The following is a 21045-nucleotide window of genomic DNA, read 5'->3' on the forward strand; positions in this document are numbered from 1 at the left end:
ACTGTACCCTGATCCCTTCCAGGAGGTGTTTGTTTTGCACTCCTGTGGTGCCTCTCACCACGGTACCTCGTGGAAAATGCGTGGAGCCAGCAGAGGCTGCATTCAGAGCAAGAAACTTTGCTTGCTTCTGCTGCTGCCTTATCATTCCTGAACAAACGGGCTTGGCTGTTTTGGAACAGATACGGCCAGCAGAGCTCTCTCTGCTCTTGGCAAGGCGAGGTCACGCCTGCCTCTCCCCACTGGGGACCCTCTGTCCCTTTTGTACCCTATTTCCTGTGAGGATCAGCTGCTCTGCCCTGTGACCTGTGGAGTAAAACCAATTGTGCGTCCTCTTCTTCTTCAGGTTCGGAGCGTCCAAGAACATTTACGCCAGTCAGAGCTGGGACTTCTGCGAGGAGGTAGGTCACACGCTGGGTGGTTCAGGGAAGAGCAACGTGATCTCAAGCTTTTTTTTGGACAGCAGGTCCAACTGGCAGAGCCGCAGCACGCCACGCACGGGGTGCAAGGAGCTGGTGCTGCCACCTCCCAGCCCCGTTGCCTGAGCAGTAGGTGCTTTCCACAGCTTTCACGCTGTAGGGATCTGAGGCCGCAGTTAGGTGGTGCAAGCCCTGCAGCCGCACTGCAGCCTCTCTGCTCGGAAGGAAGAGCCCTGTGGGATGATGCCCGTAAGCTTTCTGCCCTGCGCTGGGATTAACCCAGTTTGCCAGTGCTGTGAGAAGCCTCAAGCGCAGTAACAAAGGTTGTTGCAAAATACTCGGTCAGGCCACGACTTCTCCAGGGAGCTTGCCATGCCCAGCAACACCTTTCTCCCTCTCCTGTAGTACCTCAGGCTTCTGGGAGTGTTTCTGCTCCAGTCTGTTTTTTGCTACAAGCAGCGCTGTGAGTCCCCTCCCCTGCAGCCACGTGGCACGGCCGTGTCTCGTGCCGGGGGGGGGGCCGCTCACTGCTGCGGTGACCTTTGCAGGTCAGCCGGCATTTGTGCGAGCGCTGGAACATCTCACAGATCCTCACCCCTGCAGACCCCGCCGACTGCGCGAGCCTGGACGACCGCAGCGCCGAGCTGCTCAGATCCTCCATCTGCAGCGTGGTGAGCGAGAAGCCCGGCGAGTGGGACGCCCACCTCGACCCCGTGCTGTTCAATTTCCGCACCTCGGTCAACTCCGCCACGAAGTACACCCCCTTCTACCTCATGTTCAACAGATACGTCTGCCTGTCCTCCGAGGTAACTTCTCGGCAGAGCGGAGTTGTGCAGGAGGTTTGCTGCCGGCGCGGTGACGGGGTAACGCCCATGTGTCTGTGCCTTGCAGGTGGATTTTGTCAAGGACTCTAAGGAGCAGGGCGTGAGCTCCAGCAAGGCAGACGGCCTCCCGCCGTTCACAGCCGCCGTTCAGGAGCAGCAGAACGCCGTGAAAGAAATTGTAAGTCTTGCAGCTGAGCCCCCTGCCTGTCCAGAAATGCCACCCCGCAGGAGTCCCTTGCTTGTGGGCTCTCTCCCATGAAGGTTTCCTGCCTCAAAAAGTTGCCTCAGTGTCTTTTGGAAAGTGCTGGGAGATCTGTGTGCCAAAAAATGCTAGACAAGGACACACTGAGGTTTCCTGCCCCGTCTGGTGTCTGGGTCGCTGGTACCACCTGCAAACAGGGCAGGAGCAGGGCAGGAGCAGGAGCTGTGGTTGACAGGAGGTGCTCAGAGCTCTCCGAAGCTCCAGCCTAGATCCCATTCTGCCCTCTACCGATGGAGAACTCTGTGCACAGCCACAAATCGTCATTTCTTAGCATGAGTTCTGCGAGTTTGGGGGTGATGAGATGAGGTGGAGAGACCTCGTTTGGTCCCTCCCGTGCCTCGAGGTGCCGCCAGCAGCGCTGCCGCTGCCGCTACAGCTTTTGCCAGCAGAGCTGCAGCAGGGCTGAGCTGATTTTTAAGCGGCCTCAAGGCCCAACCCGAGCCATCTGCTTTACAGGTGATCGCCAACATGACCACAGCCTACAAGCGGGAGCGCAAGAGCATGAAGAGGAAAAGCCGGGGCCTGCCCTCTCTTGCATTCAAAGTGGAAGACAACGTGTTCGGGAGCAACGGCGCCTCTCCCCTGAAGAAGCTGAAGAAGGGCCAGTTTGTGTCCTTCCAAATCGAGACAGTCCTGCCGCCTGAGCAGAGCATGGCCGGGGGGAAGAAAACCAGTTAGCCTCTGGGGCTTTTCTGGGGGTCCTGCGGGGCTGGGGCCAGCAGAGCGAACTGTTCCCAGCTGTGGGGGAGCCCAGGGCACGGACTCACCTGCTCTGTCTTGGGGAGCGAGGAAGGCGAAGGTTCAGACAAGGGGCTCTGCTCCGTCCCTTCCTGGTCCGGGTTTGGACCATCCCTACGGCACAGAGAAGTGGCACCATCCTCGTCTGGGGGCAGCAGGGGGCTCGGTAGTGCCAGGAGCCTCCACCTGGAACACGGGAGTCATTGCACTGAGGCCTGGGGGGCGATCTGGGTGCAGAGGGGGAAAGGACCAGAAAGGAGACGGCGTTCGCCAGGTTGCAGTCTGCTTCCTACGGCTTAGATCTGCCCTCCCCGCCGGCAGCCCGACCCGGGAAGAGCCACGCCAGGTCTGGCTGCATCCCTGTGGCCGTGGGGATGGCTTGAAGCGAGCTGTTTAGTTGTAAGCGCTCGTTAGCAGAATTAAAATCGACAACGAAACGTGAGCTTTTCATTTTTTTTTTGGTTGTCCAGGCAGAGGAAACTGACTTCTTCCTTCTGTTCTCCCCAGACGTGGGGTGAACTCCGGGACTCCCGCAGATCCCACACTGCCGGGGTTGCAGACCCTGTTGAAGTCCAGCGCTGGGACCCCTGACCACAGGTGACCCAGGCCACCCGGCTGTCACTTGTCACCCACCTGGGTGCTGAGCGGGGAAGAGGCCGAGCGCTGGCAGCCCTCTGGATGGCACGAGCTTGTCCCGGCTCGAAGACAAAAACATTTATAAGCCGGATTTCTTGAAAACAGACCCCTCACAGCACTCCTTGTAGCAGGGGTTAATTATTAGGGGTTAACTTAAAACCCCATCAAGCCGGATTTGACGTTTCCTTGTATTTGGGGTCAATTTAAAACCCCACCAAGCCTGGTTTTGGGCCCTTTCATCTTTTCTCTCTTATTTCCTACCCAAATAAAATAAATTCTGTGAAATTTTACAGGGTGCGGGGGGGGGACCCTGAGGCTGCCCTGGCCAAGGCGGTGCGGGGCTGGGGGACACCGGTGGGGTGACGCTGGAGGGCGACACCGGTGCCCCCCCCACCCCCCCCCCGCTTTGGTCACCCCCGTTCCCGGCGCACGGTGGCGCCGGCGGGAAAGCGCCGCAGCGAGTGGGCGTGGCTAAGGGGGAGGTGGGCGTGGCTTGTTGGGATAAGCCCCGCCCACCCGCGACCTTCTCCCGCAGCGGGCGCGCCGGCGCCGGAGCCGCCGCAGGTAGGGAGCGGGGCGGGGGCGCGCTGCGTTGGGGGGGGGTGGGGGGCGGAATTTGGGAGGGTTTTTGGGGCTCCGCGCTGGTTTTGGGGGGTTTTGCGGAATGGCCGGAGCACGGAGGGATGGGCGGAGGTGGTGGTTGGTGGGAAGAGGGGGGTGCGGCGCGGGGAAAAGCTGCCTGCGTGGGTTGCGTGGGTAGGTGGGGTGGGGGGATGCTGGGGGCTGGGATGGGGCAAGGCCCCATCCACGGGCACCGGGGCGTTGCGGGGTCCACGGAGAGCCCGGAGGGCTCTCCGTGGACCCCGCAACGCCCCGGTGCCCACGCATCGCGAGGGGACTTTGTACGGCCCTTCCTTGCTCCACGGGGCGGCTTTCGCGTGGATCGGTCACGCTGCCTCGTCCTGAAGCGCAGCACCTCTGGGCATGGCGCAGGTGGGCAGGAAGGAAGTCCCGCTTTTTTATTTTTATTTTTATTTTTTTTTACCGCTTTTTACGTCACTTCGGAGCCGGCCCCAAGCATCCCTGCGTGGGGTCGGAGCCACGCGTGGCGGCAAGGGCGGTGTCCCGCCTCGGAGCCTCCCTCTCCCGTGGGATGTGGGTGTGGGTTTCCAGCTGCTTTGTAGTTTTCCCTCGTGATTTTTTTTATTGCATGTCTCTGAATTTTATGTAGCACGTTCAGAGGGTTGCCCCAAATGGTTATTTGGGAGGGTGCCGTGGCTGCTGGAGCTGTAATCACAGAACTGTAGGGGTTGGAAGGGACCTCAAGACATCATTGATAATGCATTTTTTTGAAGATAATGCGGTTTTTTTTGTTGGTTTTCTAAGAGGAGAAGCTGTTGCAAAGCAGAGCTGCTCTCCCTTATGCTTTGATAAGGTTTCAGTAGGGTTTTGATCAAGTGCTTGATTTCAGCTTCATCCCAGGAAAAGCAGGGAGGGACCCTCAGATTCCAAATGTCTGGGTTCAGTAACCACACGGCTCCGTAGCGCAGGGCATGAGGGCTGCACAGATGTCCTGGACCTGTGGTCCTGTGCCCGTGTCCCAGCATCATTCAGCTGGGACCTCGGGGTGGGCCTGAAGCCTTCACAGTAAGAGAGGATGAAGTTTCCCACCGAGATGCAAGGGGAGGTTTCAGGCTCAGGATTCAGGATGGATGGAGACATCTGGGAGGGGGAATTTGTCTTCATTTGGGCTTCCAGTTCCATGAAATATCTCAGAGTGTGTATAGAGGGGAAGAGGGGGGAAGAAGGAACAGAGAGCGGTGTTTGGGATCAGGATGCTCGGTGGCTGCCGCGGCTTCCCCCACAGGCACTTGCAACCTGCTCCCCTTTCCCCACCACCTCCCGGTGGCAAACACCAACCCCATCCCTTTCTTCTCACCCCACGCAGAGGACACCGTGGCCATGTCCTCCCTGCACTAGGACCGTCCCCCCACCGCCTCGGTGGCTCCCAGCCCGGCCGGGAGGATGCGTGCCTGGAAGGCGGTGGCCAGCACGCTGGCGCTGAGCGGGGCCGATGTGGCGGTCACCACGCTGCTCTACGCCCACGGCCGGGGCGGCCGGGACATCCTGCAGGACCTGCGGCACTTCAACATCTTCAACTCGCTGCTGGACATCTGGGGGGGCTGCCTCTACCGCAGCTGCGTGCTGCTGGGGGCCGCCATCGGGGTCGCCACCAACACGGCCTATGGCCCACGGCGCCTCAGGGCCTCACGGACCTTCATCGCCATCGTCTGCCTCCTCATGGGCATCTACATGATGGTGAAGCTGCTGCTCTACTCGGAGGTGCGCAGGACCATCAAGGATCCCTGGTTCTGGGGGCTCTTTGCCTGGACCTACGTGGCGTTGGCAGCCACCTTTGGGCTGTGGCAGCTGCTGGCCTGCGTGACGTCCTCCCGCGAGGCGCTGGGGCCCAGCTCCGAGTCCCGCACCGAGGCGGAGGAGAGCTGCGACGCCCCGCGGGACAAGCGGGAGGAGGCGGCGGGTCCCACCATCCACAAGCTGCTGTCGTACACCAAGCCGGACGCCTTCTTCCTGGGCATCGCCTCCTTCTTCCTCCTCGTGGCGGCGCTGGGTGAGCGAAGGGGCTGGAGGGGGCCGTGGGGTGCTCTGCCCCTCGTCGGGAGGGAAGGAGCCATGCATGGGGCTCAGCGGCACCCTGGGCTTGCTCCTGAGATGGGTGGCACCTCCTAAATGGGCTGGGGGAAGAATTAAATGGGGCAAAATGTACAGTGGAGGGTAAAATGCAATGGGAAATGGGACATCTCTGTGCGCTATTAGGGGCTGTGCCTCCTGGTACACCTCATGTGAGGTACCGTGCCTCCATCTTGTGTGAGGTAGGAGTATCTCCATGGTGGGGATGGGGTTGTCCAAGGGCCTTCGTGGTTGGGATTACAGGTTCCGTGCTGTTCCTGTGTGTGGTGGGTCTATAACCTCTTGTCCTGTGGTTCTGTGCAGGAGAGACCTTCCTGCCCTACTACACAGGGCTGGCCATCGACGGCATCGTGGTGCAGAAGAGCATGGACCGCTTCTCCACGGCGGTGCTGGTCATGTCACTGCTCGCCATAGGAAGGTAATCGCGGGGGCTGGAGCCCAGGGATGCATTTTGGCTTCTCGGCGCTTCGCGGCGCTGCGAGGCCGTGGTGGTAGTGGGGAGGCCATCGCATAGCCCTCCTCATCCGTCTGCCCACGGTGGGGGAGCAGGAGCAGGCACAGGGGACGGGCCCCCCAGGGAAGGCTGTCCTGGCAGCACCGTGTCCCATCCTGACGGGTGTCATTACTGGGGTTAGGACCAGTGTCCCCTTCTGGTAGCACCCCGTGGAGGCATGGGCTGGTAAAACCATCACTTCCCGGGGTGGAAAACAGTACCGGCACAGCATTGCCCAAGCCCTTGGCGTGGGCATTGGTGTGTTTGTGTTGCTGAGGAGTGGGTTTCGTGTCCACTGGTCTATAACGTTTCTTATCTGCAATTAGCTCATTTGCCGCAGGTATCCGGGGCGGCGTTTTTACGCTCATATTTGCAAGGCTGAACATCCGCCTCCGCAACTGCCTCTTCAGGTCGCTGGTGTCCCAAGAGATGAGTTTCTTTGATGAGAATCGCACAGGTGGGTTCCCCTTTCCCCTGGGTTTGCTCTAGTCCCTCCATCCTGTCCTAGCCTACGGTATTTTTTCCCTTTGGTTTGCCCTCCTGGCATTAGCTGTCAGTAGCTGGAGGTGGCACCCAAATGCTCGTGTTTAGAAATGGGGATAGAAAGCTCTATTTTTATTTTTTTTAACCTTTTGGGTACCTCCCTGCCATGGGGTCAGGATTGCACAGCACCTTGAGGATGTCACTCTGCCACTGACCAACCTGACATCCAGCAACCCCGGGGCTGACACATTCATCTCTGGCCATCTCATCCCCAAAACACCTCCTTTCCCCTTCCTGCACCTCCCTTCCCACTGATAGCTGCCCTCCATCTCTGCTCCAGGCACTGGAAACCTCGGGCGTGTAAAGCTTGCTGTGCTTGCTTGTGGCTTTCCCAGCTTGCCACTCAGTCCTGTCCCCGGCTGTGTCATTCTGGCGTGGTCCCAGTCGGCTGCAACTTTTCCCACACTTAATTTCTTCCCGGCGATATTTTTAGTTTTGAGGTTACCGCTGTATTTAGCAATCGCTGCAAGCTGCCCTGGTAGCTGAGGACACTGGAGATGTTATTGGAAGTGGGATCCAGTAACCCTGGACTAGCAGTTGCTTAGTATGGGGATTCAGCCCTGGCTGCACTCGAAGACAGGCCAAGTGCTTAGAAATGCAGGGTGGTGTTTGCTGGCTCTTAATGTTCATCTCCACTGCAGGAGCTCTGTCTTTAGTCACCGCACCCACATCCTCCAGGTCACTTGGGCTTCCTCCAGGCTGCAGGACACACAGCTAAACCCAAAGCTGCCTCGTGCTCTGCGGGGCATGCTGTGCCAGGAGTGCTTCTGGTCCTGCGAGGACAGCAGGGAAAGGTGCCAGCAGTCCCTGGCAGGCTCGTGGAGGGCTCCTGGCATCATTCAGAAACGAGCTGGGGGCTGGGGTGACAGCTCCGGAGGGGTGTTCAGCCCAGTGAACACCCACGATGCACCCACGTGGCAGCCTGCGTGCCCACGGGGTGCCCTCCAGGGTATAGTGCGGAGGCAGTTCCCTTTGTTCTGCAGATGTCCCGAGTGACACGAGGATGTAGTTTGTGCTTTTGGATGCATTTCATGTCCCTTGTGCATCCAGCAGTCTGAGCTCCTCTGCTTTGCTTCACATCCACTGCTGTGGATCCCCATCCATGCTGCTCGGCTGCCCCCCAGCCAGGCCCTGGGCTGGATGAGGAGCTCCATCTGCCAGGACCGCTGTGTGTGGTCCCATCATGGGACATGGGACACGGGACACGGCCAGGCAGCGACCTGCCATGGTGACGTGTCCCCCCTCTCCCTTCCCCAACCCCTCGTTCCTGCAGGGGACGTCATCTCCCGCCTGACGTCGGACACGACCATCGTGAGCGACCTGGTCTCCCAGAACATCAACATCTTCCTGCGCAACGTCGTGAAGGCCACGGGGGTGATCTTCTTCATGTTCAGCCTCTCGTGGAAGCTCTCGCTCGTCACCTTCATGGGCTTCCCCATCATCATGCTGGTGTCCGACGTCTACGGCAAGTACTACAAGGTAGGCAGGAGGGGCTGCTGTGGCTGTCGTGTGCCACAATGCTGGGCTGGTCCCCTTGGGAAGCTGTTGTGGGGGTTGTGGGCGGCCTTGGAGCTGGAGGGATTGATATTTGGGTGTTTTGTTGCCCGCAGTGGGGGCAGGAAGGCAGCATTGCACCTGCATGGGCAGATGAGCATAGGCTTGGCTGTTATCTTTGTGCTCGGGAGCTGACGGGAGAGGTAGCTTGGCCACGAGATGTTCCATATGTGCCTGCTCGTATACATGCTGTCTGTCCTCTCCTCTCCCTTTGGAGTAACTCGGGCGGAGGGTTAAACCTAGCCCAAGCTACCTTTCTATGCCAGGGGCTGTCCCCCGTGGTTCATGCCACGGCCTGTGGCCCATGCGAGTCCTGCACCACATTCTCCCGCTGTCCCAAGGTGGGGGATACGTCCCAGTGCTCAGCCTTGGCTCAGTCCATGGCCTTGGAAAATGTCACCGTGCCTTCTCCTGAGCCTGAGAGAGGTGCCACAGGCAGCCGGGTGTGTGCTGAGCTCCCTCTGCTTCTTCTCCCTGCAGAAACTCTCCAAGGACGTGCAGAATGCCCTGGCCAAGGCCAACAACACTGCTGAGGAGACCATCTCTGCCATGAAGACCGTCCGCAGCTTTGCAAACGAGGAGGCAGAGGCCAACGTGTACTGGCAGAAGCTGCAGCAGGTGTACAAACTGAACAAGCGCGAGGCCCTGGCTTACACCTACTACGTGTGGTCCAGCGGGGTAGGTGACCAGCACTAGGGATGGGCGGGGGACATCACTTCAGGTGACAAACCACACGTGGTGTGATGTCCGTGCTGCTCCACGCTCTCAGGGAGCTTTTTGGGATGAGCCCAGCCTTGGTGTCTGCTGCCAGTAAACCACCGTCTCTTGATATTTTTTTATTATTTTTTTTTTTTTGAACTCATCAAAAATATGTTCCGTTCCCCCTTAGGGCAGCATTGCATCATGCCGGTGAACAGTCTGCTTTCTCTTGTAAATAAAAATATCACTGATAACTGCTCAAGGTCGTGGAAAACCCCGTGTTTTCGGGCTGCTGCATTGCATGCCTGTGCCAGCTCATCTCCGGCTGCTCCAGCCGGGAAGCAGCCTCTGCGTTGGTTGAGACTCTGCTCAGAAACAGAGATCTTCTGTGTGGGGGCAGTGGCGAGGGGAGGCTGCTGATTTTTTTGTTTTGTTGTGTTTTATTTTTTTTTCAAAGTGTTTTTTTCATTGCTTGGGACCAGATGGTCCAGGGCTTCTGCACTGGCTGCTAAGGCAGCGCAAAGCCCTCGCGTCGGGCTGCCCTTACCCACACGCGTTCAGGGATGCTGCTGAAAGGTTTTTTGAGGTATGACGCCCTCGTACAGCTGTGGGAGGCTTGCGGGTTCCCAAGGCTGGAAGCAAAAGCAGAGCATTTCTAGAATTGTTCCTGCACATCCAGGTGAAGCCAGCGGCAAGAACTGGGTCAGAACGGATCCCGCTGAGTCAAACGAGTCCAAAACCATCAAAACTGCTCCTGTGGGGCTCACATAAAAAGAAGCTGACAGATTTAGCACAGCCCTAGCGGAGCCTTTCTCAGAGGAAACTGGGGATCTTCAGGTCAGATCTTGGCGGAGAGAAAAGGAACTTCTTCCCAGTATCTTCCTCTGCATGACTTTATAGCCAGCAGCCCTTCCCACCGCCTGTGATCCTGGGAAGGCTCTGGACGTTCATGTAACCCTGTAGCAGCCTGCGTGGCAAACGTTGTGCAGAGCACTGGGCATTGCGTGGAAAGAAACAGGCTGACTAAAGGCACGGGGCTGTTATCTGTCACATCAGGGCTGAGCTGTCTCTGCGGAGTAGGTGGCACCCCCACACACTGATCTCAAGCGAGAGCTGAGGTTGTGCTGCAGGGACTTGTATATGCAGGGATTTTGTGCATTAACTCTTGGCTTGGTTTGGTGCTCTAAATTAAAATGTGTCACAGTCATATAACAGTTTATTTTAGTGGCGAGGTGACTGCATGTCTTGGATAATTCGAGCGTGGATTATTATCCTTGAGGATGTTAGTCCAAGAGACATCAATGAGGCACTGTTATTTCAGATAAATTCTCCCTCCTTGGCTGTTGCCCTTCTGGACTCCTGTTGTGTTGAAAGATCCCATCCCAGCTACCCGAGTTGTTTTTCCCTTTTCGTATCCATCCTCACTGCTGTCAGCCATGCAGTGTCAAGGATGCTTGGTTTGGGGCTCAAAGAATAAATGTCAGCTCCTGAACTGTGGGCTGTTGTGTGGGTAACTGCAGCGACACCAAAACGTCGGTCATCCTTGCTGATTTGGGGGTGTTTGCTTGCTTTCAGCTGACCCTCCTGGTGGTCCAGGTCAGCATCCTTTACTACGGCGGGCACCTCGTGATCTCTGGGCAAATGACAAGCGGAAACCTGATATCCTTCATCATTTATGAGTTTGTCTTGGGAGACTGCATGGAGGTGAGCCTGACCCTTCTGGGACACCCCGTATCAAGGTGATGTTTGTCTTCCAGACGTTCCCAGTCTCTGCAGTTGCAGGACTAGACCTGGTGTTGCCTACCCTACCACACGGGTGGCTTTGCCCACCTGTGTGTCCTCTGCTCCCCGCTCCCATCCCATTATGGCCCCTTGAATAAGGCCTCTGCTAATGCCTTGACTCCTGAAAGCACCCAAAGGAGCTCAGCACCAATAAGGCAATCAGCACCAAAAGGTTTGGGCTGGCCCCGCTGAACAGGAGAGTCCTGGCTGTCTCCCAAGCACGTTTCCTGGTATGAAGGATGCAGAGATTGTGCGGCTGCCTGTTAAATTTCAGGGTTCATTAAGAGCTTAATTACATTATTAAAAAAAAAAAAAAAACGACTTCCCTGGAACAGGCTGCAAGCTGCTGCGTTGGCAGCGCGTTAGCAAGCTGGGATTGTGGGTGGGATGGTGGAGCCCACCCAGGGCTGCTTCCCCCTTGCCAAGGTGTCAGTTTGGCTAATTGAGGCAGAAATTAGCAAGTCCAGGTTTCCTCGCAGCCAAGCTTGGTTTCAGCGGTGCTTCAGTGACAGAGCAGAGCCGGAGACAGCTCGCCCAGCTCTCACCATCTGCGCTGATAACTGCAGGCTCTGGTGGTGTTTTCAGGCTGTGGTTTTGGTGTGTGTTTCTTATGGTTTGGGGTTTTTTTCCTCCGATGGGAGGGGCAGTTGCACTACAGGCTGTTCAGCAATTCTGGGTTTAACAGCGAGAAGGGCCAGCGTGATGGGGCGTTATTCCAGAGAGAAATATACCTTGGGTGGGGGTAAGAGCTTTCTTTCTCTGTCTGCCTTCAGTTAACGTCAGACGGTAGATTTGGAAACGCTTTGACCGCTCTCCTTACGAGTGGCCGTGATTGCTGTTTCCATCCCGTGAGAGGATTTCATCGTTGCCTCTTCCCTTCCAGTCTGTGGGCTCTGTCTACAGTGGCCTGATGCAAGGAGTGGGAGCTGCTGAGAAGGTGTTCGAGTTCATCGATCGCAAGCCAACGATGGTGAACGACGGGTCGCTGGCCCCAGACCACGTGGATGGGAAGGTGGAGTTCAGAAACGTGTCGTTTTCCTACCGCACTCGCTCCGCCACGCAGGTCCTCCAGGTGAGCCCCACCAGTGCGGAGAGCTCCCCATTGGGAGGATATTCCTATCACGATATTCTTTTGTCACGACAATGACTGATCCCCAGCCCACAGGGAAGGTCAGCTGCCCTTCTGGAGATGCACAAAGGCAGGCTCAGTGGCATGCTGGCAAACAGATCATAATGAACAGTGGGTGTCTAGGGCTGGCTTTCCTTACAGGGAAAGAGTTTTATTAATAAAACCCTTGTTCCCAGCTCAGACATTGAACACGTCAGCATGGTACAGGGCTTTGTGCCAGGTTGTCTCAGGCTGCTTCCATGTGAGAGAGGGGCTGGGGTCACAGGGCAGGGCGAGACAGCAAAGCAGTGCAGTTTTTGGAGGTCCTGCCACGCAAGCAGGCAAATTCAAAGCGAGTTTGCAGGCTTCTTGCTTCCTCGGAGGAAGGGAGCTGGGAGGAGGAGCAAACGGCTAGTCTTTTGCAGGCGAGATGGCTGAAGCAGCTCGCCATCAAGGTGGGGGGGCCACAATTTGGCTAAACCCCCTGCACACTGCCCCAGGACCCCGGTGAAGGCCAGCACCTGACCACAGTCTCCCATCCATGTTGCAGGACGTGTCCTTCACCCTGCACCCCGGCAAAGTGACGGCGCTGGTGGGCCCATCAGGCAGTGGGAAGAGCTCCTGCGTCAACATCCTGGAGAACTTCTACCCTCTGCAAGAAGGGCAGGTGCTGCTCGACGGGCATCCCATTAACATGTACGATCACAAGTACCTGCACTCAGTGGTACGAGCGACTGCTATGTGTATTCTAGCTAGCGCCTGCCGTGGTCGGAGGGGATGGATGGCAGTGTTGCATGTGGCTGTGGATTCGAGCTGGCAACCTCCAAAATGTCTGGAAAGCTGGAGGTGGTCCAGGAAACAAATTTAGATAATTTGTGGGGGCAGAAGGGAAAGGGGAGGTGATCGGTTTGTGGCAGGGGGAAGTCTTCCAAAACCAGAACAAGCAACATGTTTTGTTTTGTATTTGTTTGGCCAACCCATTAGAAATACAGTTTTCATTGTTTGATTAATTACAGTCTAAGCTGAGTTTGGAAAAAGTGTTTTACAGTCCTCCAGCATGTTCTACCTTAAGATCTTAAAGTAATTCTCAGATGAGATTTTGGGATTTAAACTGCTCGAGATGCCAGCAGCAGCGGGAGTAGTGGAGGGGCTGGGTGCTTTGCCCAGCAGAGGGGTTTGGGCCCCTTGGCTCTTGTCTGCGTGTCAGCACAGATCAGTCTCCATCTCCTCTGCAAGTAACTGCCGGCTTTGTTTGCCCTCAGAGTGAATGGCCTCGCGAGTCAGCAGGAAAACCTGAAAACAATTGATCAGAAGCAGGCTGGAAAGCCAAAGTCAGTGTGACTAATTTACATTCCCTGCCTGTACTGAGTGAAAACTAAAAGACAAGCAAGTCTTTCAGCTTAGCAGGCCTGGTGTGGTGTTAGGAGCATGGGGAGAAGGCAATTAAAATATGACCGTGTCCTGCTGGCTCTCTTCACGTCCTGTTCTGAGCAATAATTTGGAGGGTTCAATTTATTTCAATATAGACTGTTTAACAAAGGCTGAATTTGAGAGTGAGCAGCGATGGCTGTACAGTAGGGCAGGGAGACCGTTGCTAAGCAATTAAGGAATTGCATCAGCTATGTCCAGAACTTCCTAATTTTGGATTAAAAGACGCAGGAGGGCTTATTCACAGGGCCCATTTGTGACAACTAGCCTTGAACGGGAAATTAGGAAGACTTTGGGAGAAGGTCTGTCCAGCTTGCCTCGTCCCAGCAACTGGTTTCCCATACTGGGAAGAGCAGACAGTGCTGGGAATGATGGGCCTGGAGCAAAACCACAGCAGGGTCCTGGACAGGGGGTACCCATCCCAGGTGCCAACATACCAGCACTGCATGCGTTTTCTTTCCTATGCAACAGCCTCCCAGCACCCTGTCAGTACCAGCGTTGCTGGAAGCTCACGTTGAGGCATTTCTGTGTCTCAGTTTAATGGCGGGGCTCTGCCCACTCGAGTCCTTACCTGGCAGGAACAAATGCTGATGATCTGAGATGTCAGACGTTGCATCTCCGGCTCCAACCGCCTGCTCTTCCCTTTCTCTCTGCAGATCTCCTTGGTGAGCCAAGAGCCAGTGCTGTTTGCTCGCTCCATTGCTGATAATATTTCCTACGGCTTAGCTTCGGCCTCCTTCGAGTCGGTTGTTCAGGCTGCCCAGAAGGCTAACGCACATGCCTTCATCACGGAGCTACAGGACGGCTACCACACAGGTACTGACATCCCTCCGTTTGCACTGATGCTGTTTTGTGCTTAGGGAAACATGAGAAGGCAGAGAGGGTGCAGCTTCTCACTGCTGCCTCGGTTTCAAAGCTTCCAGAGCCCATCTTCTAGGGGCAGACAGCAGCAACGCGGCCACATGGGTCAGGGCAAGAGGGAAGCTGGGACCTGGATGATCTCCCAGGCTCGGGGACTTCCTCCTTTGGTTGTTTCCATGAGCATCAGTCCCTCACACCCTGGGACTTGGAGAACTTGCTGCTGGAGGGAAGGGCTGCAACCTTGTGGTTGTTTAATACATTTAAACTGCTCTGCTAAGTGAGCAGGAGCTGTAGCATTTACCTGGTCTTTGCTTCAAAGCATGCCACCATCCTGGTGCTGTTGGCTAGGCGCTGAACTTGGTGGCAGCTCTTCATTTTTTATTTTGCCCCTTTCTTCTCTCTCTTGATCCAACAGAGGCAGGCGAAAAAGGAGCTCAGCTGTCGGGTGGCCAGAAGCAGAGAGTGGCTATTGCCAGGGCCTTGATCCGAACCCCCCCCATCCTAATCCTGGACGAAGCCACAAGCGCGCTGGACGCAGAGAGCGAACACGCGGTGAGTGGGCGACCCGGGTGTCAGGGCCTGCCAGGCCCAGTCAGGTCGGGATCCCTGCCAGTCGCTGAAGCGTGCAAAGTGTTAGCTGGCATACAGCAACACCGTGCGGCCTTTTAGCACAAGACACAGAGGAAGACTCTAAAAATGGTTCTGCAGTAGGCAGGGTAGGACTACCCGAGCTGAAATCCCAGCTGAGGCACCGAACCAGCCATACCTGCAGGAAAGGCCCTGAGCTCTCTGTGAGCCGTGCCGTGGTTTATCTGGCTGGGATGTGACAACCAAACGGCTCTACCAGCAGCAGAGTTTGGCCTGCCTGGTTCATCCTCACAAGGAAAAGCTAGGTCAAAATGCTGGTGTGAGGGTGGGTCTCCTGGTGCTGGAGGATGAGCACTGCCGGCCCACGGTGTGGAGCAGTCTGATCCTGTGGGGCAGCTCATGGGCTGAGGCCTGGGCACTGCCCTCAGCATCACCCGTGGTATCTGATGCCATCCTGGGGCTGGTTTTGGATAGCTGGGGGTGTCAATTCGATGTGTGCCCGGTGGCCATCTGCCTGCCTTCAGATCTTAGTGCCTTTGTCTGTCTCTTGGCTGGAAAACAGCTCTCTTGGTTTGCCTTGTTATCCTCCCAGGAAACAGCCCCACCTCTCTGAGCAGCCGCATTTCCCAGGTATCAGCTTCCCGCAGTCTGTGCCAACACTGCGTGGCCTTTATTTGCATCCCAGCTCTAACAAGAGCCCAGCTTGCAAGAGCAGACCTGTCATTTAACCACCATAGCCCTTTCCTGGCAGTGGATGGATGCATACTGCATCTGTGAGCTGGCTGGACTGAGAGGATTTGTGGCTAGGCAGTGAGAGCCAGGATGGATATGCCGGTGCTGGTAGTGCTACAGGGAGTCCTGCTCTCATGTCCTCTGCGTAGCCAGAGGAGAGCAAACCTCCTGCCCAGAGATTTCTTAACACAGAGCCACAAAGCTGCTCTTCTCCCCTCCCAAAGCGGTGCCAGCGATGCTCGTGCACTAATAGCTTTTCCTCCCATGCAGATTCAGCAGGCGATTTACGGCGACTTGCAGAACCACACAGTGCTCGTCATAGCTCACAGGCTGAGCACTGTGGAGAAGGCACACAACATCATTGTGCTGGACAAGGGCCATGTGGTGCAGCAGGGCTCGCACAAGGAGCTGATGGAAGAAGGAGGTCTTTATTCCAAGCTGGTGCAGAGACAGATCCTGGGGCTCGAGGCGGGCGGCACGGGCGGCCACCAACCCGAAGCCCGGGGAGATTCAGCGAAGGCACCCAGCGGGCTGGAGGAAGAGTTCAGGATAGACCATTCCCTCCCGGCCGCGGCACAGGACGATTATAACAACACAGCTCACAAGTGAGAGCGGCGAGGGCCGGCGCTCGAGACGCTTGCTGGGATGCCGAGGCAGAAGGCAGCTTGCTGACAGGCCGGCACGCCGCACAACGCTGCCCGCTCGCCCGTCCCGCGTGCGCCACGCACCTGTGCACACAAAACCACACACTTATAGAGCTTCCTGCAGTACAGCCCGGTGGGCGGACGCCTGCTGGTTAAACAGGGAAACCGATTGGGGAGTTGGGTCTTTAGCAATTCTCAGCATTTCTACCGGGTTTCTTTTCTTACTACCAGTAATTCCTCTCGACTGGGACTTTTCTCCCATTGATATGCATGTGTAACTGCTATTAACTGTACTGGATGTTAAATGCATGCATGGAGGGGAAGGTTGAAAACCCCTCCAGGAATTTCAGGGGGTGGCTTTCTTGGCTGGGTAGAAAAGCAGCGACTGTAAAACAAGGTCCTGCTCCTGCTGTCAATCTATGGGGTCAGTCCAAAGTCTGCTGAAGTCTGTAGGGAGCTCCCTTCGGCTTCGGTGAAAATGGGATCGCTTCCATGGGGCTGAATGCTGGGAGAGTTTTGCACTGAGTGCCTGCAGGCTCAGGCTCACAACCATTGCTGCTGAGCTTGTTTCATGTAGTAATCATCCTTCCTGGAATGAGCCAGGGGACCAGGAGGCAGGTGTTGCTTTCAGATTTACTCTTGGTGCTTGGTGGGTGTTTGGTTTTCTTTTTAAGGACGAAGAGTTTTACCATAATTGGGTTAGGGATTTTTTTAATTATTATATTTGTGTGCACTGTACAATGTCTGTCTGGCTCCAGTGTCCACTGAAATTCAGTCTGTTATTTCAGTATTTTTTTAAACTCACAACCCCGGTGCTGGTTTGAAAAAACACTACTAAAGACAGGCATAAAATACTAAAAGACAGCACTTTATAAAACCCACCAAAGCTTTGTTCAGCTTCAGGCAATGCAAGTGATTTCACTGCATGGGAAATCCGTACAGTCACTTTCCTGGAAGTCAAACTTCCGCTGCCTGAACTGTGAAATGTGTTTCTTTGAGTACTATTTATTAACTTTTAGTAAGAGGGAAAGAAAGATGTTGCTCCTAGTCCTTTTGTGTGATGACTCTGGCTTAGTAGTGTTATGCTGCCATAGATTGGTGAAGAAACCTATGCAGCCAGGCAGATGCTATTGAAAAATAGCACTGGCTTTTATGTGGGAAAGATTGACTCAGACTGTGCATAGTTAAGAAATGATCTCAAGCACTTTAGCTCTCATGTTTTTCAATATTTGAATGCTGCTGTGTTTTACTTTTTGGCAGTTTTGCAGTTTTGTTGTTGGCACTGTTTTGTTTTCGTTCAGTGATGTTTTACAAACTCTTTAGTGTCCTTGAGGAGGGATGCTCAAAAAAAAAAATAAAATACTACCTCTGCCACTCAACGTTGAGCCAGTCTAGTGGGGGGTGTTCTTTGCATTCAGAACATCTGGGTTTTCAAGGTAATGTTCATCTGGGATGATGGATGGATACATCTGCATACCACACATGTTCTGGTTCCCTCATGGGGAATAACAAGAAACCTACAGAGAATGAGGTATGTAAATGCCTTCAGCATCTGATAATGACCGTGAACCGTAGCACTAGGTATAGCCTGTTTAAGAACTTGTTTTCATCCGGGATCCCATCTGGTAGTCAGTCTCACACAAAAGGACAGGCAGTCTGACCCGTTCTCAAAGCACAGGGCTTTGTGGCTGGAGTCTTCAGCTGCTTGCTTTCATGATAGGATGCAAATCTGTGCCTCGGAAGGAAGAGAGCTCTCTTTGTCTTACCTTCCTCCACTTGGGAAACCTCTGTCACGCTGCAAAAGCTCACTGAAATCATTCCTCCTCACCGTTTCAGTAAATGGCCAGTATGTTCCTGCCTGATGACAATATTCACTGTGGGTGTGAAGAGGTTGGGGGTTCCACCGAGTGCTGGAGGGCAAGCGATTAATTCTGCGTTCTTATCAACGACTGAGCAGAACATGGCCAGCAGATTGTAGAAGTGGAATTGATTGCTGCTTAATAGAAAAACTGGAAGGAAAAAAAATAAAGTAAGGTAACCTGGGAATTAGGGAAGCCAACACCCTGGGAAGTGCTGTTAGGACAATGCTCGTTATTATGTGAGGTGGCAGAAAAGAGAATTAGATCCTGATGTATGTGCCCTCCCAGGCAGTGCTGCAATAAGGAGAATCTGAGGATACCCATGGATTAGTTTTATTGCAAAGGCTACAGTGAATTTGGGGAAGGGAGCCCTGCTTTCCGAGCTTGTTGTGATGATAATCCCAGCATTGTACTCCCAGTTTGGGTCCAAAAAGCTTCAATTGAAATAGGAATTGGAATGGGCAGATTGTCTCTGTGGTGGCACCAGGCCAAGCTGATAACAGGGCCTGCCTTTGTTCACTGCCACAGGTGCTGAATTCTCTCTTTTGCATCCAGATAACTCGAGGCTACTCTTCCACTGAGTTTTACATCTTGGGGCTTGAACAAGTCCTTTTATTGTGCTGTTGGCACGTGACAAGTGGATCCGCTGGAAGGCTAAAGCTGTAAGGGTTTTCTTAGGGCCTGGAAGCGTGGTGGGAGCTCCACACACCACCAGGGCTCCAGCAATACTAATCTAACACAGGCATTTCTGCTGGCCCTGTTCCCAAACCTGTACAAACCCTGTAACTGCAGAGGAAATCTTGCTTTACAAAATCATTCCAGCTATGACTTCTTTTTATGATGGGACTCCCCTACCTTACGGGGGTGCTGCATTCATCTGCAGTTCCATGTAAGCAGAAGTTGCTTGCTCAGCATTTTTCAATCTGTTTTCACGAGGAGTGTCATATCTGGTCCAGCTGAAAGCATTCTTTTCAGACCTCTTGCTCTCTTTCGTGCACAGCCTGGATCTCCCAAGGGAGCCGAAGAAGAAACCTTGGGTGCCTGAACTCATAAAGACTTCCTTGGAAAGCTAAATTAGAATATGAGCACAAACACTGTGCTAAGTCTCCATAGGAGCACTGTCTCCTCTTCAGGGTTTGTCTGTAACGTAAAAATTGGTGTCAGAGATGCCTGTTGGCCAAGCAAAGCCCAAGAGTGAGGCTGTATTAACTTGGTGCAGCAGTGGCAGTTCCTTCTGTGCTATATCTGGAGCTGCCCTTGTCCTTGGGCCTGTGTGCAGTCTCCAAATTTCAGGCTGTTCTGGAGAAAAGGCCGCTGTTCCCTCTGAGACCCTGACACGTAATATTTTGTGGCTGCGTGTTTGCTCGGAGCTGATGTTTACATGGGAACACAAAGAAGATCTGTTCAGGCACTTCTGGATGACAGTAAGGCGGCTAAGTTTATTCTCCTAGAAGGGGAGAGTCTTTTCTCCACAGGGAACTCAGATGGGTTTCGCTGAAACCTTAACTCGTGGAGCACAGCTTAAAGACTGTCACAGCAGAGTTGGAAGCAAATGGTCATTTGAAAGCACAGGTGATGACAAAGGTTGACTGTATGCTCTGTAATAGGTTGTTTTTCTCACTGTTAATAAGCTCAAACCATGACCTGTAATAAGTATAGCCACAGCTTTATTTGATTTAAACATTGGAGAACCCTATCCAAGACAAAGTTCAAGAGCAGATCCTACAGTCTTAGCGGTTCCCAAACAATATGTATTTACCCCTGTACATTTGCACAGAGAAGGTAAATGTAAATGCGGTGTAATGGAAAAAACATAGCTGTGTTTATTCCTACAACTTGTCTCCCAGCACCCCAAACTCTGCCTCAATATGCAATTGTGTGCATTTCAGCGGCTGGGCTTTCTAGGCCTTCAGCAGAGCTGGAAATACCACAAGCAAATAAATACCCAGAGTGTTTCCAGTTCAGGTTTGGAGCTGCACCTTAGTGTGGAGAGGAGAAATAGCGTCTGCCTCATCTCCTCCAGCGTCACTGGGAGCTTAGGGCAAAGAATGTGTATGCAGGTGTATAAACCTGCTCATTTCACGCCTCTGGCTCTCTAAATGAAAGAAGTACTAACAGCAGAACTGCTGTTTCTCCCCCAGGAGGCTGGATATGAAGGTAATTTCACATGTGAAGGAGTCTAAATTGTGAAATCTAGACACAAGTGTGGACTTCAATGAGGAAATGAAATTGCAAAGAAGCCTGAAAGCTTATCTACCTATTGAGCAACCAGACTAAAACGGGTTAATAAGCTCCAAAGATTAGACTTGCAAATTCAGTCTCTACGTAACCAACCAGTTTCTCCAGGAAAAGAAAAGAAGTTGTGAAGGTGACTTGCAAAATATGTCTAAATCTAATAAATATGCATGGACACAGTGCTATTGACCATAGAGGGATGTGAGGTGACAGAAGGAAATCTCTAGGCTCAGGTTAAAAAAATAAAAAACAAAACAACTAACATTTAATTTAAACCGGGCTGGATGCCAGTTCTCTCCATGACTGTGGCCTGACTTCTTATTCACCATGACACGGCTTCCACTGTAGTCTTCCCAGAGTTTTTGTTCTATTTCTCTTCTAATAAGAAATCCTGGCTTCTGTACTTTGCCTGCTTACATTCTCAACATTCATGAGTACTATCACCTTTCAAAAGGAATTTAGCAAAGGTAAAGAGGAACCAGGGCTTGGCAGCTGATAAATCTCAGACTGCAGCGTTGCAATATTTGATAATCCCTGTAGCCTAAAATCCTAGTTTATCTGCTATTCCTCACATTCTGTTGAAGTGATGTGCTGTCACAAAACCTTAATCTTTCATGAAGACTGCTGAATGGAAAGGCACCTTCCAACCTATCCAAGTAGAATAGGTAATTATACAAAAGCAGCTGACCCCTATTTTGTCTGTCAACCTCAGTTGTTTCTCTGGCCAAACTTGAATTCTCAATCACATGCAGATTCTGGTCAGAGTACTAAAAAGCAGACCAGATGTTTAATATTGACACTCCTCTCCAGCACCTCCAGAATGCAAATTTATCTACACAGGGAGAAACAGTATTTTCAATATATGTTGTACTTGAGCACAAATGAGTTCTGTTTTCCCTGTGCATTTTCTGAGGACTTCATTGTTCTGCAT

At 53.7% G+C, this 21045-nt stretch overlaps 1 protein-coding gene across 1 annotated transcript; it reads left to right on the forward strand.

Moving 5' to 3' along the window:
- Positions 1-3374: 3374 nt before the first annotated feature.
- Positions 3375-17397, forward strand: ABCB9 (ATP binding cassette subfamily B member 9). Its single transcript, XM_035564990.2, has 12 exons — positions 3375-3440; positions 4825-5508; positions 5892-6006; positions 6408-6538; positions 7898-8103; positions 8659-8856; positions 10453-10581; positions 11543-11731; positions 12318-12491; positions 13852-14011; positions 14472-14608; positions 15647-17397. The coding sequence occupies exons 2-12, from the start codon at positions 4902-4904 to the stop codon at positions 15983-15985; spliced, it is 2385 nt and encodes a 794-aa protein (XP_035420883.1). The 5' UTR covers positions 3375-3440; positions 4825-4901; the 3' UTR covers positions 15986-17397.
- The last annotated feature ends 3648 nt before the right edge of the window (positions 17398-21045 follow it).

This window comes from Cygnus atratus, chromosome 17 (genome assembly GCF_013377495.2).
Source record: "Cygnus atratus isolate AKBS03 ecotype Queensland, Australia chromosome 17, CAtr_DNAZoo_HiC_assembly, whole genome shotgun sequence".
NCBI classification, from domain to species: domain Eukaryota; kingdom Metazoa; phylum Chordata; class Aves; order Anseriformes; family Anatidae; genus Cygnus; species Cygnus atratus.